Source organism: Vombatus ursinus, unplaced genomic scaffold (assembly GCF_900497805.2).
Source record: "Vombatus ursinus unplaced genomic scaffold, bare-nosed wombat genome assembly UNPS02014803.1, whole genome shotgun sequence".
Taxonomy (NCBI): domain Eukaryota; kingdom Metazoa; phylum Chordata; class Mammalia; order Diprotodontia; family Vombatidae; genus Vombatus; species Vombatus ursinus.
Window position 1 is genome coordinate 451989 of NW_020954581.1, and position 20492 is coordinate 472480.

The following is a 20492-nucleotide window of genomic DNA, read 5'->3' on the forward strand; positions in this document are numbered from 1 at the left end:
ATGATTTGAAGGAATAAACATAGGTAAAAAATAAATAAAATTATTATATTTTGCAGATAATGTGACTATTTACTCAGAGAAAACTAAAGAATGAATTAAAATATACTGAAATTAATAAATTCAGTGAAATTTCAGGATATAAAATAAATCCATATAAGTCATTGGCCATTATTAAGCATAACCAACAAAAAGCAACAGGAAGAGATATAAAGAGGAAATTCCATTTACAATAACTACAAAATGAATAAAATACTTGTGAGACTACCTACCAAGACGTATGGAAATAATATGAGTATGATTGTAAAATACTGTCCAGGGAAATAAAGACTGACCTCAATAATTGGAGACATTAATTGTTCATGGGTAGACTGTGCCAATATAATAAAAATAGCAAACCTACCTAAATTAATTTACTTATTCAGTGCCACACCAATCAAATTACCAAAGGAGTATTTTGTAGAGCTAGAAAAAATAATTAAATTCATATGGAGTAATAAAAGTTCAAGAATTTCAAGGGAAACATTTTTTTAATGGAAGGGAAACGAGCCTAGCAAAAGCAGATCTCAAACTACACTACAAAGAATTAATCATGATTTGATACTGGGGGGGGGGCGGAATGGATCATTGGAACAGAATAGGTATTCAACATATAGAATGAAATCAACCTCATAATCTACTGTTCAACATAACTAAAGACCTGAGCTTACCCCATTTCTTACTAGGGGTAAAGACTCACTATTTGACAAAAAAAAGTGCTGGAAAAAATGAAAAGCAGTCTGGCAGACATTAGATATAAATGAACACTTCACACCATATAGTGTGGCATCCTCCATTCTTCTCTGGATTCCCACTGCTGATTCTCTGGATGTTTTTCTCCATCATTCCCTAGAAGCATTCTCACCCTGGAAAATCCCTCTGTCCTATGGCCCCTTACTCTGATTGGTCTGTTCCTCCCAGAACCTCCATTTTAAGGAAGGCCAGACCAGCCACATTCACTCCTTTATTCCTTTTTGACCCTGCTCCTTACTCTACAGACTTCTATTTCTGCCATCCCCCAAGCAAGGTTATCTTCTGCCATGGGTTATGCTGGAAAATGTTAAAAAAAAAAAAAAAAAAAAACTTGTTTTCTGGGGGGGGGGGGGGGGGAATGCACACATTAATCTCTTTTAAGTTTAACCTGCATCAGTAACAATTTCTCCAACACTTTAAGTCTAGGCAATGTATGAAACAATGAAGCAATTCCTGATTTGTAGCTTTTGCTAGTTTCTAAGGTCTAAATGCACACAATGAAAAGTTAAGAATTGAGCCTTGCAAGCTGGTATGAATTGGCTCTAGCATACCCCTGCCTTCTTCCCATTTCCTTCAGCTTCCTTGTATGAGTTGTCTTCTCCCGTTAGAATGAAAGTTGTTTGAGGGAAGGGACTGTCATTCTTTTTGCTTCTATTTATCTTCCCAGTGCTTAGCATGGTCCTGGCACATAGTAAGTACTTAATAAATGCTTACTGACTTATTGACTTGACATTATTTAGCCATAAAAGATCACGTCATTAAAAAAAAAAAAAGAGGATCAAGGAAAAAATTACCTTTCAAATCTATGAATGTGGAAGAGTTCATGACCAAGCAAGGTATAAAGAGGATAACAGAGAACAAAATTGACAGTTTTTATTACTCATAAAATTAAGGTTTTTTTTCATGAATAAAACCAATGCAACTAAGAATGGAAACAATTAGGGGTAATTTTGCAGCAAATTTCTCTTACAAAAGGTCTCATTTCCTTAAGGAACTCATTCAAACTTCTAAGAATAAGAGCCATTCCTGAATTAATAAATTATCAAATGATATGAAGATGTGATTTTTAAAGAAGGAAATCCAGGCTATCATTACCCATATGGAAAAATTCTCCAAATCGCTAACAGTTATAGAAAGCAAATTAAAGCATTTTAATTGGTTAAATTAATTGTTGAAGGAGCTACAGAAAAATAACTACATGAATACATCACTGGTGGAGCCTATATTGATCCAGCCATTCTGGAAAGCAATTTGAGACTATGCCCCAAAAGTGACTAAACTGTACATACTTCTACTAGGCCTGTACCCCAAAGAAATCAAATAAAGAGTAAAAGGACCCATATGGACAGAAGTAATTATAGCATCTCTTTGTACACTTGCAAAGAACTAGAAATGGATGAACAAATTATGGCATACTAATATAATGAAATTAAATTTTGCCATAAGAAATGATAGTTTTAGAAAAATCCAGAAGGATTTGTATGAACTGATACACAGTGAAGGGAGCAGAGCCAGTTGAACAATTGAAAAGATAAACAACTTTGAAAGATTTAAGAATTCTGATCTAAATAATCTACCCCAATTCCAGAGGACCAAGCTTATTACCTGTCTTCTCATGGAGAGGTGAAAGATAAGATGAGGAATGAGCCATATATTTCTAGATATGGCCAATGCAGAAGTTAGTTTTTCTTGACTATGCATATTTGCTACAATAGTCTTATCCTTCTCTCTTTTGTTTTTGTTTTTGTTTTTTAATTTGGTAGTAGATAAAAGGGAAAAAATAAAATTCATAAAGATAGATAGATGGTATGATAGTGTGATATGTATGTATGGGTATAAGAACATAATGTCATAAGGAAGGCAACCAGTAGGTAGGCAGGAAGAGGGATGGGACAGGCCTCTGCAGAAGATAGTATTTGAACTGAATTTTGAAGGAAGTTAGGGAAGCCAAGAGGCAGGAGTGAGGAGGGGAAACATTTTATTTCAGGGAGAAGTTGGGATTCTTAAAAGACCTATGCAATTTCCCCAAGGCAAGCCATTCTCTTCTTATTCAATTCTGGACCCAGTTCATGGTCCATTTGCAGTTCCTATCCCATGTATATGTACAGATGGATCACAGCTTCAGGTTGTCCATCTTCCCGCATACCATACTTTGGATAATCAGAATTCTTCTTCCACTTACTTTTTCCTTTATGTATAGTTAGGTCAAACTCTTGAGTAACTACATATCTCATTTAGGAGGCTCTGAGAGTTGATGCAATCAGCACAAGGTCATCTGCAAACAAGAGCATCTGGAGGACTCCACCATTTTAGGGAATCCCTCTTCAACTTGGACTCTGCACTGGAACTCTTCCATGACAGTAGCAAACACCTTTGGTGAGCATGTCTCCCTGTTCTATGTCTCGATTGATATTCATCATCAGGACAGTGGCAAAAAAAAGTTGTCTTTACTGTTGCATCTTTTATGAAATCTTGTATGAGATTTACATTTGAGATGTAGACACATTGTTGGAAGAAGATCTTCAAGGCAATGCTTTGCTCTATTGAATCAATATTTTGTTATAGTCAAACAATAAACACTATGGTGTCTTGGATTCTCTATACCTTATAAAGATGTATTCTATTATGAAAAATTGCTTGGGAAGATCTGCCTATTGTCTTCTAATGCCTTCATTGAGACTATTCTCAATGTATTTATAAAATATTTTCACAAACATTTTTGAGATGGGAAAGTAGGCACATGAATTGGTAATTACCAATATTCCTTAGGTTATCTTTTGGGACGGTAATGTCTAAAACCCCCCCCACACACACACACATCTTTGATATCCTCTAGTGAGAACCATCTCTTAATTCCCTTATAGTTGTGTCAGTTTTTATTCATTTATTCAATAGGTGATTGTATTAGGTGCTAGAGAAACAAAGAAAAAATAAAATAGCTCTGGCCCTCAAGTGACTTATATTCTATTGGGAAAAGCAATATATACCAAGAAAATTAGATATAAATGACATACAAAGTAATTTTGAAGATGGGGGAAACCATCAATTTTGGGGATCAGAATAGACTTCCCCAAGAAGATAGCAGTTTAGCTGAGCTTTGAAGAAAAGCTAAGGATTCTGTGAAGTGGAGATAAGCAGGAGGTGTGTCCCAGGATGAGGGACAGCCAGTGCAAAGGCACAGAGATGGGAGATAGAATATGTTTACAGAGAACAGCTAGCTAGTAGGCCAGTTTGGTTGGCGTGATGAACATGTGAAAGAGAGTAATGGGCAATAAGCCTGGAAAGGTAGGCTGAAGTCAGATTTTGAAGAATTTGAAAAGCCCAACCAACAAGTTTATATTATATCGTAGAAGTAAAAGACAACTCTTGGAACTTCTTGAGCAGAAGAGTGGCATGGTAAAATCTCTGCTTTAGGAGCATTATTTTGGTAACTTGTGGAGGATAGACAGGAGAGGGATAGATCTTGATACAGAGAGAGCAGTGTGAACCAATTCTGACTGGAGAAAGATCTTTCCATTAGATACCTCTGATAGACATGTAACATTAAAAAATATGAAATTGACAAATAAGATCACAAATTATTCCTAAATAGATAAGGGGTCAGATGGTAAAAATAATTTTCAAAAGAATAAAACTCTCAGTAACAAAATCACTAACGAGCAGCAAAATGCAAGTTAAAATAACCCTCAGACAGCATATTACAACTATCAACTCTAGAATGGATGGTAAAAGATGAGGAAAACTCATCATTAGAGGGAATATAGGAAATCAGACTTCTTTAAAAAAAAAACTTATTCTCTAGCTGTGTGACCCTGGGCAAATCACTTAACCCCGATTGCCTCACCAAAAAGCAAAAAAATAAAAAATAAAAAACAAAAATTAAAAAATACTTATTTATTTCAAACTTAAATACAAAAAGACAAAAAAGAAAATATTTCCATGTACACAGCATAACATAAAAAGAGGATTCAATATAAAACCATGAATTTCCATGCATTTACTAAGTGCTTAAAACTTTGCAAGGGAGGTTATTGAATTGCTCAGATCGTTTGACAAAGAGAATAACACTGGAACTGTACCTGAAGTAGGTTATTGCAGCACGAAAAGAATCCACACATACAAAAAATAAGACAAAAGCTGGAAAACAAACCAAATAAGTGGCCAATGATGGGAAATAACTGGACAAATTATGCTGTGAGTGAAATGGAATGTTGAACATTGTAAGAAATAATGAATATGATGGATTCAGAGAAACACGGGAAGATTTGTTTGAACTGTGAAGTGAAGAAATGAAAGGCAAAAGGATAATATACACACGGACTACAATGTAAATAAAATCAACATGGAAAGCAAACAAAATTGTTCAAATACAAGGAAGGATTAATGTTCATGTGATAATTAATGTTAAAAGACATATATCTCTCCTTTCTGTTAGCAAACAAACCTTAGGGAGTGTTCTTTGTAAAAGATTTCTATGAGTATTTTTAAAGTGTCTGTTGTATAAAAGCAAAATGTACAAATGAGTTTAAAATATTTAGAAAATATATTTAAGTTCACTTGGACACAATAGCTTTTTAAGGAACTAAGTATTAATCATTTTCCTAAGTTAATATGATTTCTGCTAAATCAATAGGTCCCAGATACATCCCTTTTATAATAAGAATTTTTATAAACCAATTTTCTTAAAGAGGGGATTATTTTATGAGTATTTCTTTTGGGTAATAACAAGCATTTGATGCATCTAAGACTAGTTATTTGCCTGGATTCTGACACTAGAGTATGTTGATGAGAGACAGAGAGCCAATCTTTCTTTTCCCAAAGCCCTAGCTCACCTTCTCAAAATACCCTAGATATTTAAGATCTGTAGCAGGAGAGGCAAGGGGACAGTGAATAGGGTCAATAGAGGAAACTGTTAGATCATTCCTCAGCAGGTGGGCATGCTTTAAGAAGATTATTTTGGCAGTTGTGTAGAGGATAGATCAGGGCAAGAAGAGTCTAAGAGGCTCTTCCAACAATCTAGAAAAGAGGTGATAAGGGGTTGAAGTAGGGTAGAAGTCACATGAGTGGAGTTAAGGGGAAAGATGTAAGGTAAATTGTTAAGTTAGAATCCAGATTTGGTAAATGATTGAACTTGAGGATTTAGGGATAATTAAGTATCAAGGATGTTACCTCCATGGTAAGCCAACTGGGTGACTGACTGGAGAATGGTAGTACCTTCAACAGAAATGAAGATTGAAAGAGTGGTGAGTTTAGGGTGAAAGAGGAGTTTTATTTTGGATATGTTGAGTTTGAAATGTCTAGAGGACATTAAATTAAAAATGTAAAATAAAAAGATATGAGGTCTGCATACATATATATATACATATATGCATATAAATACATATTTATTATATAAATACAAACATATAGATATTTGTGTATATATTTACATATGCTTATATATCTGTATCTATCTATCTATAACATATGCCAGCAAAGGTATGATCACTGAATCCAGTTTAGGGGGTAGAATATGGGAAATAATTCAGCAGTAGAGATTGAGAAGAAGTAACCAGTCAGGTATGAAAAGCAGGGAAAAACATAAACCAAAGAATGAAATGGTACCTAAAAAGCAGGGTGTTCAATATTGTAAAATGTTGTAGAGAGGTAAAGAAGAATGAGGGCAGAGAAATGATTGGATTTAGTAACTAAAAGATCATTGATAATCTTGTAGTGAGTAGCTTCTGCTGAGTGAGACAAGAACTCAGGTTTCTTGGGGTTGAGAAGCAAATGGGAAGGGAGGAAGTGGAGACGGCGAGAATAAATGTCACTTTCTAAGAATTTAACTGTGCAAATGGTCATCGTAAATGGCCTAGACAAAGCACACACAAAGGAAGCCCATCATGGACACAACACCATTTTAAAGGCATTCATCTTCAAGGTGTCTGAAAGAGGGGAGGATACCAAAGATGTGCAAAAATATATAGATTTTGTTATTACCCCCCAGAAAAGCAACCCAAAGAGTATCAATAATTATTGACTCAATTCCTACTTCCCCACCTTTATTTTTCTTGGTGGAAATAATGTCTACATGTTATTGATAGCCTTCTTGATGAAGGTTTGGGAAGAAAACAGGCAAGCCTTCTTCAAAGATAATCTGCAGTGGATTATATCTTTATAGTCACACAGAGGGGCAGAAAGGTATAGAGTATATAAGATCTCACTGTATTATTTGTTCACAATAAAAAAGGTTTTGATTCAGTAGAGCAAAATGCTGCCTTAAGAACTCCCTTCTAACAAGGTGTTTTTCATGGATATGTCAAAATCGTACAAGATTCCTTGATAGATTTCACAATAGTGACAACTTTATTCCATGACCCCCTGATTATTGATATCAAGTTAATCATCATACAGAGAGACATATGTTTGTCAAAGATGTATACCACTGTCTCACCTCTCAGATCCTGCACAGCATCCAAGTCCAAGAAGGAATCCCTTATAGATGGTGAGGTCCTCCAGATACTCCTGTTTGAAGATGCCATTATGGTGATTGCATCAAATGCCAGAATACTGAAGAGCCTCATTCACAATGACTCAAAAGACTTGGGCCAACTCTATGCCCAGGATGTAAAATGTTAGTTGAGAGGATAGTAGGGAGTAGGGTTAAACAAGCGTGTTTTATTTTCCTTTTTGTTTTCAAATGAGAGAAATAACCAGTAGATTGGAATAGAATGAAGGTTAGAGAAAATGGAAATGACCTAACAGGCAATCTTTGAAGGAGCTGGGTGCCTTTCTAAGTCACTAACATTAATTTCTTTTATATTAATATTACTTAAAGATGAACATAGATGAAAACATTTTAATAATGAAAAGTTTTTATAACAATATTGGAACCTTTTAATAAATGGTATATATTTTTGCTAATTTTTATATGGTAAACAACGAAACCTTGAAGGGCATAATTACATTGTAAGATGCTAGTTCATTATATTCTTGTTCCTTCATAAATTATAGTCACATGAAATCTTATCCTTGTTTTATTTTCTTTCAATTTTTAGGGACCAGCAGGTGACCCAGGCCCCCAAGGACCATGTGGCCCATCAGGACCAGAGGTAAAATATTGGTGAAAGAATAATAAAATTAAAACAGACTTTTTAAAACCAAAGTTCAATTGATAAAATGTGTTTTCACATAGCAGTAGTAAGGGAGCATTTCAGAAGGTTTAATATCTGTGGACATAGATTAGATTAAATCTTTTTGTTACATTAGATACTATCTGACAATGATCTTTGTTAAACTTTGGAAGTTGGATTGGTGAGGGCAGAAGACCACAAAGTATATGGTCTCCAGCTCCCTCTTCTTCCAAAAGGAGGAAACTTGCATAAATAGATAGGATTGGTGTTTCTCTAGGAAGACTTCTATATTCTAGCTATAAAGTTCCTACAGAGCTTTACCCATCGGAAAGTCACAGTCTTTGAGGCAACAGAAATTAAAGGGATCAAAGAATTTTTTTTTAGAAATGAAAGGACTTCTTTGGCTACCTAGCAATGAGCAGTCATTCAACCTTTACTTAAAGACCTCAAGTTATAGGGAATTTACTACCTCTTAAGGTCACCCATTCCACTTTTGATGATAACTGTGACTGTTAAATTTTTCCTTACCTCTTTAAATTTACCTCTTTGCAAAAACCTTCCATTGCTTTTAATTCAGCCATCTGTGGCCAAGAAGGACACATCGAATCCTTCTTTCCTTGAACTGTTTAAAGAGAGTTATCTTGCATCCCTCCCCAAACCCACCAATCCAGTCTTCTCTAGACTAAACGTCACCAGTTTCTGAAACTTTTCCTTCCATGACATGAACTTGAGACCCCTCACCATCTTTTGTTGTTCTTTTCTGGATGCTTTCCAGATGTGGCACAAAGAACTAAATAGTGAGACTGTTACATATTAGAATGTTATACTTCTTTTAATTCTCTTGTTTAAGGGTAGAAATTCCCCAATAGACTTTGGTATTAGTCTCTTCTTTCCTTGGAAAGTTCCCCTTTTGGGGGATACATGGGTCCACCCAAATCAAGCTATGTCTCACCCTCCTCTAGCCACCTAGAGTGGATATGTAGCTTAGATAGTTTGGATGTTGGTTATTTTCCCCTTTCTATGGTGATCAATAGAATGAACACCTCTGTCTTTCAGTGTCACACAAGTATCCTCTGGGATACTGAAGTATCAATAGTGAAGCTTATTTTCTCTTTTACTCTTTTCTCTCCCAGAAAGTGGGAGTGAACACTTTGATCTAATTTGTATACTCCTTTCAGCTCCTGAAATCATATTAGAACAGACCCAAACATGATGTATGATTGGATCAGGATATTAACTATAGTTTAATTAACATGTACCTCTTAAACTTAAGCTCTGATTGGATACAGAAATATTTATATTCACAATTTCTTCATTGTTACCAATTATCATTCCGATAATTGTCAAACTTGTCGAACTGTGCTTATTGCTGCTATCCCTACAGGATTACCCCCACTTCTTTGTATATAATATTTTATTTCCCCCCAATTACATGTAAAAACAAAATTTTTATCACCCACCTCTTTCACTAAAATTCCCCCTGCCTCATTTCCCTATAGAGATGACCATGGGTTTTCACAGACTGTGCAGTGGATGGAGTGAGGACAAAGTCATGTAGGTTCTCCTAAATTAGAAAGGGCTAAATTCTCCTTTACTAGAAAATAGCATGGGCTACTTCTGTAAATCTGAGAACCACCCTAGCTAAGTTCTGAGAGGTTCTGTGCCAGAGTTGGCCACTGGATGGTAAAAATTTTGGCAACAGTAATTCACAAGGACTGTTTACTAAGAGGTTGTGATCTGCTTCAATGAAGAAAGCATTCCCCCCGACAAAATCATAAGTCTTTGTTGGTAAAGTCATTCATCTCTTCACCCAATCTATATACACTAAATAAATATCTACTCCTTGCAGTTCCCTTTATTTCTAGACTTGCCCATGATAACAGCTCACTTTGTGCTTCACTCACTTGGCCTTTCTTTGAATTTCCTTCAGTGGAGCTAACTTCAGAATGTCTTCTTTTCATATCCCTTTCCATATATACTTCAGGCCAATTAGACAATTTATCCCTAGCAGATCTCTACAGAGCCTCCTTCCTCACTTCCAATAGCACACCCCTAATAACTCTATGATCAGAAAGGCAACATGGCATAGTGGATAGAGCACTGGGCTTGCAGTCACAAGACCTGGGTTTCAATCTTGCCTCTGACATACTAGCTACATGACCATTTCTTATCTCTGCTGTAGTCAACTCCTGCAAGACTTTAAAGTGCAGGTGAAGAGGATGTTTCCATGCCTACATTTTCCTACAGTGATCAAATCACAGGTCTAGACTCAATATAACAACAACAACAGCAACAACAATACTATTTACATAGCAATTTGAGGTTTAAAAAGTGCTTGTATACATTATCTCATTTGACCCTCATGGCACCTGTGAGATAAGTGCTATTGTTATCCCCATTTTAGACATGACCAAACTGAGGCCAAAAGAGACTAAATGAGTCATCCAGAGTCACACAGCTATTAAGTGTCTGAGGCAGGATTTGAAATCAAGTCTTCAAGACTCCAAACTAGCAACGTGCTAAATGGAGCCAATGGTTGTGTTTTCAGTGTATGTATCTTCACTGGGGAAATCAGCAAATGCTACAAACCAGGGCTTGGTTTACTGTTTTTAATTATCTAAATTTAAGAAAGTAATGGAGAAAATGTCAATAATGTAGATTAAACCTAGAAGTGTATTGTGCATACATCTCTCCCTCCTTTCCCTTCCTCTTCCCCTTCCCCGCCAAGATTTAGATGTTAAATATTTACCTTCATACTCCTATACCAAACCCAGGATTCTATCTACTCTCTATACTACCCAGCTGCTAAAAGAATAAAAAAAAGAATACAGAGTAAAGAAAAGAAATACTAGAAGCATATTCTCATGCTCAGCTGAAGAGGATTCACACTATATTTCTAATGCCACATTTAATATCTGTTCTTGAAATGTATTTGATACCGTCCACTTTGGACTTGGAACTTTACAGAATGTCTACTTCCAAACTGTATTCTTTCTTTCATTTTTCTGGTGATGTCATATGGTAGACAGCATTCTGTTAAGTAGTCTATGAACATGCATCAGATTTGTTTGCATATCTTGTAACAATTTAGACTTTGGTTTGATGCTTGATTTATAATTGCTTTATTTCCTGGAAGCTCACTTGAAATAGAAGCTTCAGAGATTTTAAGTTTGGGTTCTCTTTGCAGTCATATTGTCCTATGAGTCATATACCACATGAAGAGAATGCCCCTCAAGCTCACTCTCGTTCAAACAGATGAGCCAAGAGGAAGGCAGAGGGGAAGACATGTGAGGACATAATAAAGTATCATATGTACCAGAAAACTGAGAAAGATGATTTAGGGTCAGAATAATTTTACAGATCAAGTAAGGCAAAGAAAATACGCAGGATGCCAAATGCCTAGCCAGTTTCCAGGGACAGTAGACTACTGATACTCTCTTCTCCAACTTCTAAAAGAACAAAGTATTCGCATCACTCGCTACACAGGTGCCATTTAGCGACGTCTAAGCCTGACTGATTGTTTTAATAAATGTATATTCTGTCAAAATGTCTAATTTAAAATGCACAGGAAACCATTACTTCAAAATTCATATTTAAAAGTAATCTTTGCACTTAGTTTTAAAGTAAAATAGAGGAACATTTATAGTAACAAGTACAGCAAAGTGAAATAGAGTAACATTTAAGTTATCTGCCATATGATTGTTGTGGGAAGGGAGGGAATTCTGGATAAGTGAAATTTCTGCATAATGGAAATGTTTAACTCTTTAATTACCAACGACTTTTAAAGTGAAAACTATTCTAGAATGTTAAATGTACTCTTCTGCCTTTTAAAATGGAGTCTATAGAAAATGGTTTGACTTTTTTCACAATAACTCAGGAGCATGACCATAAAAAACTTTTGTTGTATTGGTTTGTAGATGCAGCCACTACGGTATGGAACACAACATTTCTCCCAAAAGGTGTTCTAGAAATTGCTTACTTTAAAAAAAAAAAGGTCCAGGTGTCAATTTATTGGCTTTGAGTCATTTTTTCATTTGTTCATTCAACAAATTTTTAAGTGCCAATAATGTAAAAGGTGTTACACTATTCTGACAGGAACAGAAAGGTGACCTCCAGGCAAATATGGCTACCTTTCTACACAATTAATTGATCCAAAGGCCAAAGAAGTTTTTTCTTCCGAGTTTATCTTGCCTTCCAGAGAAGTGTATAGGATTATAGACTATGGAGTGGGAACCTAGAGATTATTTAATCCAACCCTTGGCTAATGCATAAATCCTATCAGCAACATTCCTGACAAGTAAATGGTCATCTGGTTCCCGCTTGAAAATCCTTAATAATAAGAACCTGAGACTCCATTCCACTTTTAGAAAGCTTTAATTGCTATTATTTTCTCCTCATGTTGAGCCTGAATCTTTCTAATTACCGCCAATTCTACCCTCTGGGGCCAAAAGGAAGAAGCCTAATTCCCTCTGCCCTGTAACAACCTGTCCAAAATTTGAGGACAGACATAATGTCCCTCCTTATATTAGACTTTTGTCCAAGTTAAACATCCTCCACTTTTTTTTCCAACTGGTAGCCATATGGTGGCTTTGAAGCTGCTTACCAACCTCATTAGAAAAATACAGTGCCTGGCAGCTAGGTGGCGCAGTGAATAGAGCTCTGGCCTTGGAGTCAGGAGGACCTGAGTTCAAATCCAACCTCAGACACTTGACACTAGCTGTGTGACCCTAGGCAAGTCACTCAATCCTGATTGACTCACCAATAAGCAAAGAAAATTAAAAATAAGTAATTTTTAGGGGTTGCTACATGATGCAGCGGATAGAGCACCGGCCCTGGAGTCAGGAGGACCTGAGTTCAAATTCAGCCTCAGACACTTGACACTAGCTATGTGACCCTAGGCAAGTCACTTAACCCCAATTGCCTCACCAGAAAAAAGGGGAAAAAAAGATACAATGCCTCAGAATTAGAAGGGCCCTCAGAAGCCATCTACTCACTTTCATTCATGAGTAAGAATTTCCTCTAAAACTTAACTCCCCAAGTGGCCACCCAACCTTTGCTTGAAGGAGGAAACTGATTCCCATGCAAGGTAGCCCATCCTGTTTTGAAATAGCCCTAATTCTTAGGAAGTTTTTACTTATTTTAATCTGAATTTTGCTTTTTTATTTTTTAACAAATTACACCATTTGGTTCTTTTTCTGCTTCCTTTCTAGAACCTTCCCAAGGATGGGTTCCAAATTGTCAATGTCCTTTCTAATATATGTAGCCTAACATTGAATACAATACTATAAATGTGGGCCAAAATTTTACTGCAGCTAAAATTCTCCTTCTAAAATCTGTTGTTGAAGCTAATAATCCCTACTTCTTTTGACCAACTGCCATATTTTATGACGGTAGAGGCAGCTAGGTGGCACAGTAGAGAGAACACTGGACCTGGAGTCAGGAATATCTGAGTTCAAATCTGGCTTCAGACATTCACTAGCTGTGTTACCATGGGCAAATCACTTAACCTCTCTTGGCTTCAAGTTCCCCATCTGTAAAATGGTGATAATAATAGTACCTACCTCTCAAGGTTGTTGTAAGGATTAAATAAGATTATTTGTAAAGCTCTTTCTAATCCTTAAAGCACTATGTTAGCTATCATCATCATCATCATTATTTTCAAGGACATTAATGATTTGGTTCTATCCCAGTTTTCCAGTCTTATCACCTGTTCCTCTCCCATATATGCTCCATCCTCTAGCCAAATGAACTACTTGTCATCTTCTATATGTGCCCTCACATTCCCATTTCCACACCTTTTCTCACACTTTTCCCCATTCCTGGAAACCCCATCTCCCTCCTGATCCCACACACTGAATTCTAAAACAATCTTTAAGCCCAACTTAAATGCTACCTCCTACCAGACATTTTCTCTGATCTCCTCAGTAAGTATGAACTTTTGCTTGATACATATGCATCTATTTGTATCTTTCATTAATTTACAGCATAATATATTATCTTTTGTATTGTAATTATTTACAGCTTTACCATACTCTTACTAAGCTAATTATTTCATGATAAAAATGACTGCATCTTTTCTAAACTTTATATCCCAACCAGTGCCAACCATAGTACTCTGCATACAATAGGCATTGAATAAATGTTTACTGAGTTAAACTGAATCAAGGAATGGAGAAGTATCGCTTGCTTAGAGTGGATGACAACCATAACTATTTAAATCCCATTTTATAGGGAGGTAGGTTCTGTTATTATCCCCATTTTACAGTTGAGGTAACCGAGACAGGCAAAAGTTAAGTGGCTTTCTCTGAGCACAGCTATTAAGTATCTAAGAACATATTTGAACTCAGGTCTTCCCTACTCCAAGCCCAACATTCTGACCTCTGTGCTACCTAGCTGCCAGACAAAGATTACACTTTACTTAGCAGACAGTACGGATCCACTTAAGGGTTTTAAATGGGGAAGTAACATGATCAAATAATGGTAACAGAGCCTTGCTTATTTAACTTTTGAGAATTCAGGGTCACTTCCATTCCATGCTGAAGCATTATGATATGGCAGTGGAAAATTCAGTTACCAAAGGCTGGGGTGAAAACAGGGAATAACTAATATGCAGTCTGTGGGATTGAAGAGCACTTGTGTGCAAGTAGATAACTTGGATTCTAGTCTTGGTTCTACCACTAAGTAGCTATGAATTTTTTTTTCAAAAAGAGGAATATTCTCTATCACTAATCTTCTCAGACTCAGTTTCCTCATTTGTCAAATATTTTCTACTGCAAATGTAAGTATTTATATTACATTATGTATGAAAGTATTTTCTACTAAAAATAGATCCCAAGATTTCTTCAATTCCTAACATTCTGTAATTCTTTGCTCATGTTTTTGATATTCCAAGAATGCCTTACTCTCTGATCCATTCCTTCAAGGCTCAATTCCAATACTACTTCTTCCATGTAACTTTCCCTGATCCATCCCAACCCAAAGTGATTCATCGTGCCCTCAAATCTTCATGTACATACCTTATTCTAACCTACTGATCTCCTTAATGCCAGGAATCTACTCTTAGCAGGTACTAAATATAAGGTGAATGAATTACATTGTATTGAAAAGATCTGATAAATTAACACCAAGCTGTAAATAGTTGATCATTTCAATGTATTTTCAGGTGGCATTATTTTATAATAGAGAGCAAGAATTCTTAAGCCAAATGCATGATTCTCCCAGTTGAGCAAGTGGGGAATGTATGTTTTTAGATGAAAAACCTTTAGGGCATCCTTAAAAATCATACAACATGTACAGCTGCTTCATCTCTCAGGATTAATGGCATCTATTCTAAAGTTCAATTCTCCATTGTTCGATTGAATTAAAACAATCTCAAATCATTGGATGTAAATCTGAGCTATTTGCCTTTGGCATATGAGATGATTGTCTTTGAAAACCATCTGAACAAATGTCACCTCAAAATACTTCCAAGTATGTATTTTCCTGCTTCCTAATATTTTGCTTATTGAAGGCAAATTGGTATGTTGCCATATGGCCGAAGTTTACGTATCTGCACATCCAAGCCTTCAAAGAAATATGAATTCCAGAGATATAAAAAGATAAAAGTTGTATGTTTTAGAACATGAGATTTTAATATCCCCTACCTTTTTAGGTAGACATGTCCAATTCTCAGAAATGAAGGATGGTACATTCAGGTCTTACTTCTTTCTTCAAAACAGGCTTAGTATAGCAGCATACTTGCAGGAATCCAATATATTTATCTCTTCTTAGTCCTGGGGGTGGGGGGCAGGGATCCTACTAATAAAGTGGGAGAACAGTTTTGTCTGTGCATTGATTCTTCTGCTGACATCCCTGGGCAATAGAGAGAGCCAAAAAGTTTAAAGTTTGCATGACATTTTTGCTAAATGCAGCCAGTTGTTTCCTATCAAATGGGATGAGACAACTAAAATAGTTTTTTCCATTTTTTCTTATTTTTATTGTCTTCCGTTTTTACATTACATTTCTTTCCAACTACATCCATCTCCCACCCTATCTGAGATTCCTGGTAGCAAAGATTTTTTAGAAGAATGAAGAAGTCCCATGACCCCTCAGTTCTTATTCAGGCCATCCCTCCTACACTGGCTATACTGTCCTTCTTTTCCCATCTTCCTTTTGGTGAACCAGTTCAATTCTATACTGTCCTCTTCTCTTGAGACTTTTATCTTATCACTAATCTTGCCCTACCAAGCCTCAGACTTGGATTACTTTCACCATCCGTTGCCCCCTTTCCTACTCGCATCCAGGACAAAGCTGAAGAAAATCATGAAATAGTGTTGCCTGGCTCCCTCACAAATTTATGTTACATAATCTCAATGGGGCACTCACTGAAGCACGTTCCCTCTTTTACACCTCCTCCTCCCCATCTCACATCACTCAGTTGCCCTCTGCCGATATCTCCTCCATTGCCTCTGTCTCACATGAAGAAGTCTACCTTCTCCTTGCCAAGGCAAACCCCTCTACACACATGAGGGATCCCATTCTACCCAATCTTCTTCAGCAGACCAACGTTTCTATCATCCCCAATCTCTCACTAAGCCCGAATTTCCCTTTGTCTACTGATTGCTTCCCTACTTTCTACAACCATGTCCGTGTCTCTCCCACTTACCACCTCCTATCTCTGCTGCCTTTCTGGCTAAGCTCCTTGAGAAGGTGGTCTATAATTGGTCCCTCTGCTGCCTTTTCTTTCATTTGATTCTAAATCCTTTGCAGACTGTCTTGTGACTTCATCATTCAAATCAAATTGCTCTCTCCAACATTACCAATGACAAATCCTTATCCTTCTTGGTCTCTCTGCAGCCTTTGACTGTTGCAATCACCCTCTTTTTCTTGATACTTCTCTCTAGGTTTTTGTGACGCTACTTCACCCTGGTTCTCCTCATGACCTGACCCCTCATCATCCTCTTTTGCTGGATTTTCATCCAGATCACCTCCGGTAATCATGGGTGTTCCACACACCTCCTCCCCCAGCTCTGTCCTGGGCCCTCGTCTCTTCTCTCTCTACACTATTTCATGACGGTGATCTCCTCAGCTTCCATGTGTTCAAATATCACTTCTACGCATGTGATTATCCAGTTCTAACCTCTCTCCTGACCTCCAATCATGCATGTCCAACTGCTTATAGGACATCTCAAACTGGATGTCTCACTGACGTCTCAAACTCAACATGTTCAAAACAGAAGTTATCTTTACCCTGAAACCCTGTCTCTTTCTGAATTTCCCCATTACTGAGGGCAAACTACATCCTCTCAGTTGTCCAGCCTCACAACCTAGTTGACGTCCTTACTGCTCAATTGCACTTATTCCTCATATCCAACTTACTGCATTTTGTCATTTCTACCTTTACAACATCTTCTCTCCACTTGCAGAGCCATCATCCTGGTGTAAACCCTCATAATGTCATGCCTTAACTATTGGAATAGTCTTCTTATCACTCTCTCTCCCTCAAGGCTCTCCTGACTCCAGTCCATCCTCCATTCAGGTGCCAAAGTGATCTTCCGAAGTGCATGTTTGACCCTATCACTCCCTCACTCAAACTCTAGTGACTCCCTATCACTTCCAAGGACAAATATAAAATCTAAAATTCTCCGTTCAGCTTCTAATGAACTTTTTAATCTGGCCTCTTACCACCTTTCTAGCCTTTTTATACTTTATCACCCTCACATACTCTACAATCCACAAATACCAGCTTTCTCGCTCTTCCTTGCACACGACACTTCATCTCTTGCAACCCTTCTTACTGGCTGTTCCTCTGACTTTGCTGACTTCCTTCAAAACTAAGCTCCAATAATACCTTCTACAAGAAACCTTTCCTGGTATTTCCCTTCCCTCTCCCCACCACACACACACACACACACACACACATACTCCTACTACTACTATTACTACTACTACTACTACCACCACTACTACTCCTACTCCTGCTTCTACTCCTACTACTAATTCCCTTCCTCTGAAATTACCTTCTATTTGTCTAAATCTTGCATGTGCATCATTGTTTGCATGTGCCTTACCCCTTTAGAATATGACCTCCCTCAGGGTAGGGACTATGTTTTTCACTTGGTATTACAAACATTTAGCAAGTACCTGGCACATAGTAAGCACTTAATAAATGCTGTTGCCTGACTGATCATGTTCCCAGCTCTCCGAAGCAGTTAATAAAATCAACATAATTACAGAAAAGTCTCATTCATTGGGTCTGAATCCTGGCTTTCCTTGTTATTTGTGTAACCTTAGTCCCATCATTTAATCTCTGGAACTCACGCTCTTCTCTGTAATAAAAGGGAATTAGACCAGATATGTCTTTTCCAAATCTAAATCCTCCAAGTCTATAAGAAGACTGTAAGGTGTTTTGAAATTAAATAAGGGAGAAGTCAGTCCTGCTCTAAGTAGACACTGGGAGGGATATGAACCTGCCATTAATGACCTTACAATGCTTTTGAAGAAACCAGAAAAAAAACATACTTTGCATAGGGTTAGACTAGGTGACCTCTGAATTCATTTCCAACTCTGTGAAATGAAAATTCCTAATGAAAAAAAAACTAACAGGTTGTATTACATGGCAGTTGAAGGGGGAGCATACAGCGAATGCAAGTTCAAGAGTGAAATTAGGCCTAGAAGAGAAGGGAGGATGTTATAGAGAGTGGGAAGGATATGACAAAGTATAGAATGAGAAATATGAAAGATTTGTTTAGGGCATTATGGAGTTGAAAATACTGACTAAAGTTGTGTTAGGGTAGACAAACTTAAGAAAGATACATTTTAGGAGGAAAGAAAAGAAAATCAAGAAGTCTTTTACTAGAATACCAAAATGTTTAGACTTGTTCTTCTATTCAGTATAAAAGCCAGTGAAGAATGTTAACTGAGGAAATGGAATAATTATTCCTACTGGAACAACATAGTTATATGGTACTATTCTTAATAAAATAGGAAATGCTATAAATAATAATAATGGTAATTAGCATTAACATGGCACTTTAAGACTTGCAAAGTGCTTTCTATATGTTAATTCATTTGATCATCACAAAAAAAACCCTGGGTGGTGGGTGCTATTATTATCCCCATTTTATAGATGAGAGAACTGAGATGCAGAACGTTAAATGACTTGCCCCAGGGTCGCACAGTTAGCAAGTATCAGAGTCAGGATTTGAATTCAAGTGTTGCTGACTTCAAGCACCACTCTGTATCTACCCTTTATTAGAGGCAGCACGGTATAAAGAGAAAAGTATGGGATTTTGAGTCAGAGGACCTGGGTTTGAATCTTAACTCTTCCAGTTACTGTCTGTGTGACTTTAGGCAAGTCACTTCAGTTTCCTGGTTCTAGTTTCCTCATCTGTAAATAAGAGGTGAAGGCTTAAGTTTCTCGAAGTTTCCTTCCAGCTCTAAGCGTAGGATCCACGATGCAGTGGCCCATTCAGCTAAGGCTTTGACTGGATGGTATGTGAGAAGGTATGCGAGTTGTTCTCTCATTATATCATCCTCTAAAGGTTAAAAAATGTCTAGTCCCCTTTTATCAACCAATCACCTATGCATTTATGTAAACTTTCATGAACCCTTTTGTTTTATATTTCATCATGATGAGTTCCACAAGTATCTTAACAATTCATTAAACTATTTCCTTTTTATTTTGTTCCAAAGCCACCACTATTTTTGTCCCCAGTGCTTTCCCAAGTTTCTTATAGGCCTAGAGCACGTGCAGACTCTGATGCCCAGGGATCAGAACATAGATGGTGATCCAGTAAAGGGGAGTGTGAAGGAGTGGTTGGACATGTAAGAAGAGAGGAAAAAAATGTCACATGTGACAATATCTTCCAGTGGAAAGAGAACTGGATTTGGAGTCAGACGACCTTCCCACTTTCATGTGAATTCAAGTTGTGCCTCTGGTACTTGCTACTCATATGACTATGGGAAAGTCACTTAACCTCTGGAACTCAGTTTCCTCATCTGTAAGTTGAAGAGGTGGGACTAGATAACTTATAAGATCTCTTCCATCTACAAATTTGTGATCTTATAGCCCTGGATAAGAAATCAAGAGAGATCCTTTCTGGGAGGAACAAAGTAATCAATAACCAGTCTTCTGCTGGAGGGAAGATAATGAGAATGAGGACAGAAGAAAAGCTATGAAGTTTAACAGGTTAAAAGACTGTTGTAACCTTGGCTACAGCAGTCCCATAGATTGCTTTCAGACAGCTTGTTAAGAAAATCGTGGAAAAAGATAGTTTGAAGAGGGATGGGAGGTTCAAGAATATCAAATGCTTTAACAACCCAAGAAGAATAAAACTTAAAAAAAAGACTATTTGATTTGGCAATGAAGAGATCACTAGTGAATTTAAGAAAGCCATACTAGTTCTTGTCAGATTAGAGAAAAGTTTTACGTGGTTGTAAATGTAATTTTTTTTTAAACTTGTATTTCCTTTATGGAAAAAGTCATGAAACTTGATTGTTTCAACTGATTTATTTGTTTTCTCTACTAAGGATAAAGATCTCTTAAACTTAAAAGGATAGAACCAAGATGGCAAATAGGGAGTTGAAACCAAAAATGAAGAGGAAGATAGT

General features: G+C 36.9%; 1 protein-coding gene across 1 annotated transcript in view; it reads left to right on the forward strand.

Moving 5' to 3' along the window:
- Positions 1 to 20492, forward strand: part of COL24A1 (collagen type XXIV alpha 1 chain) — a 369727-nt gene that overhangs the window by 143621 nt on the left and 205614 nt on the right. The window contains exon 20 of the mRNA XM_027873950.1: positions 7827 to 7880. Within this exon, the coding sequence (XP_027729751.1) occupies positions 7827 to 7880 (54 nt within the window). The remainder of the gene's footprint in view (positions 1 to 7826; positions 7881 to 20492) is intronic.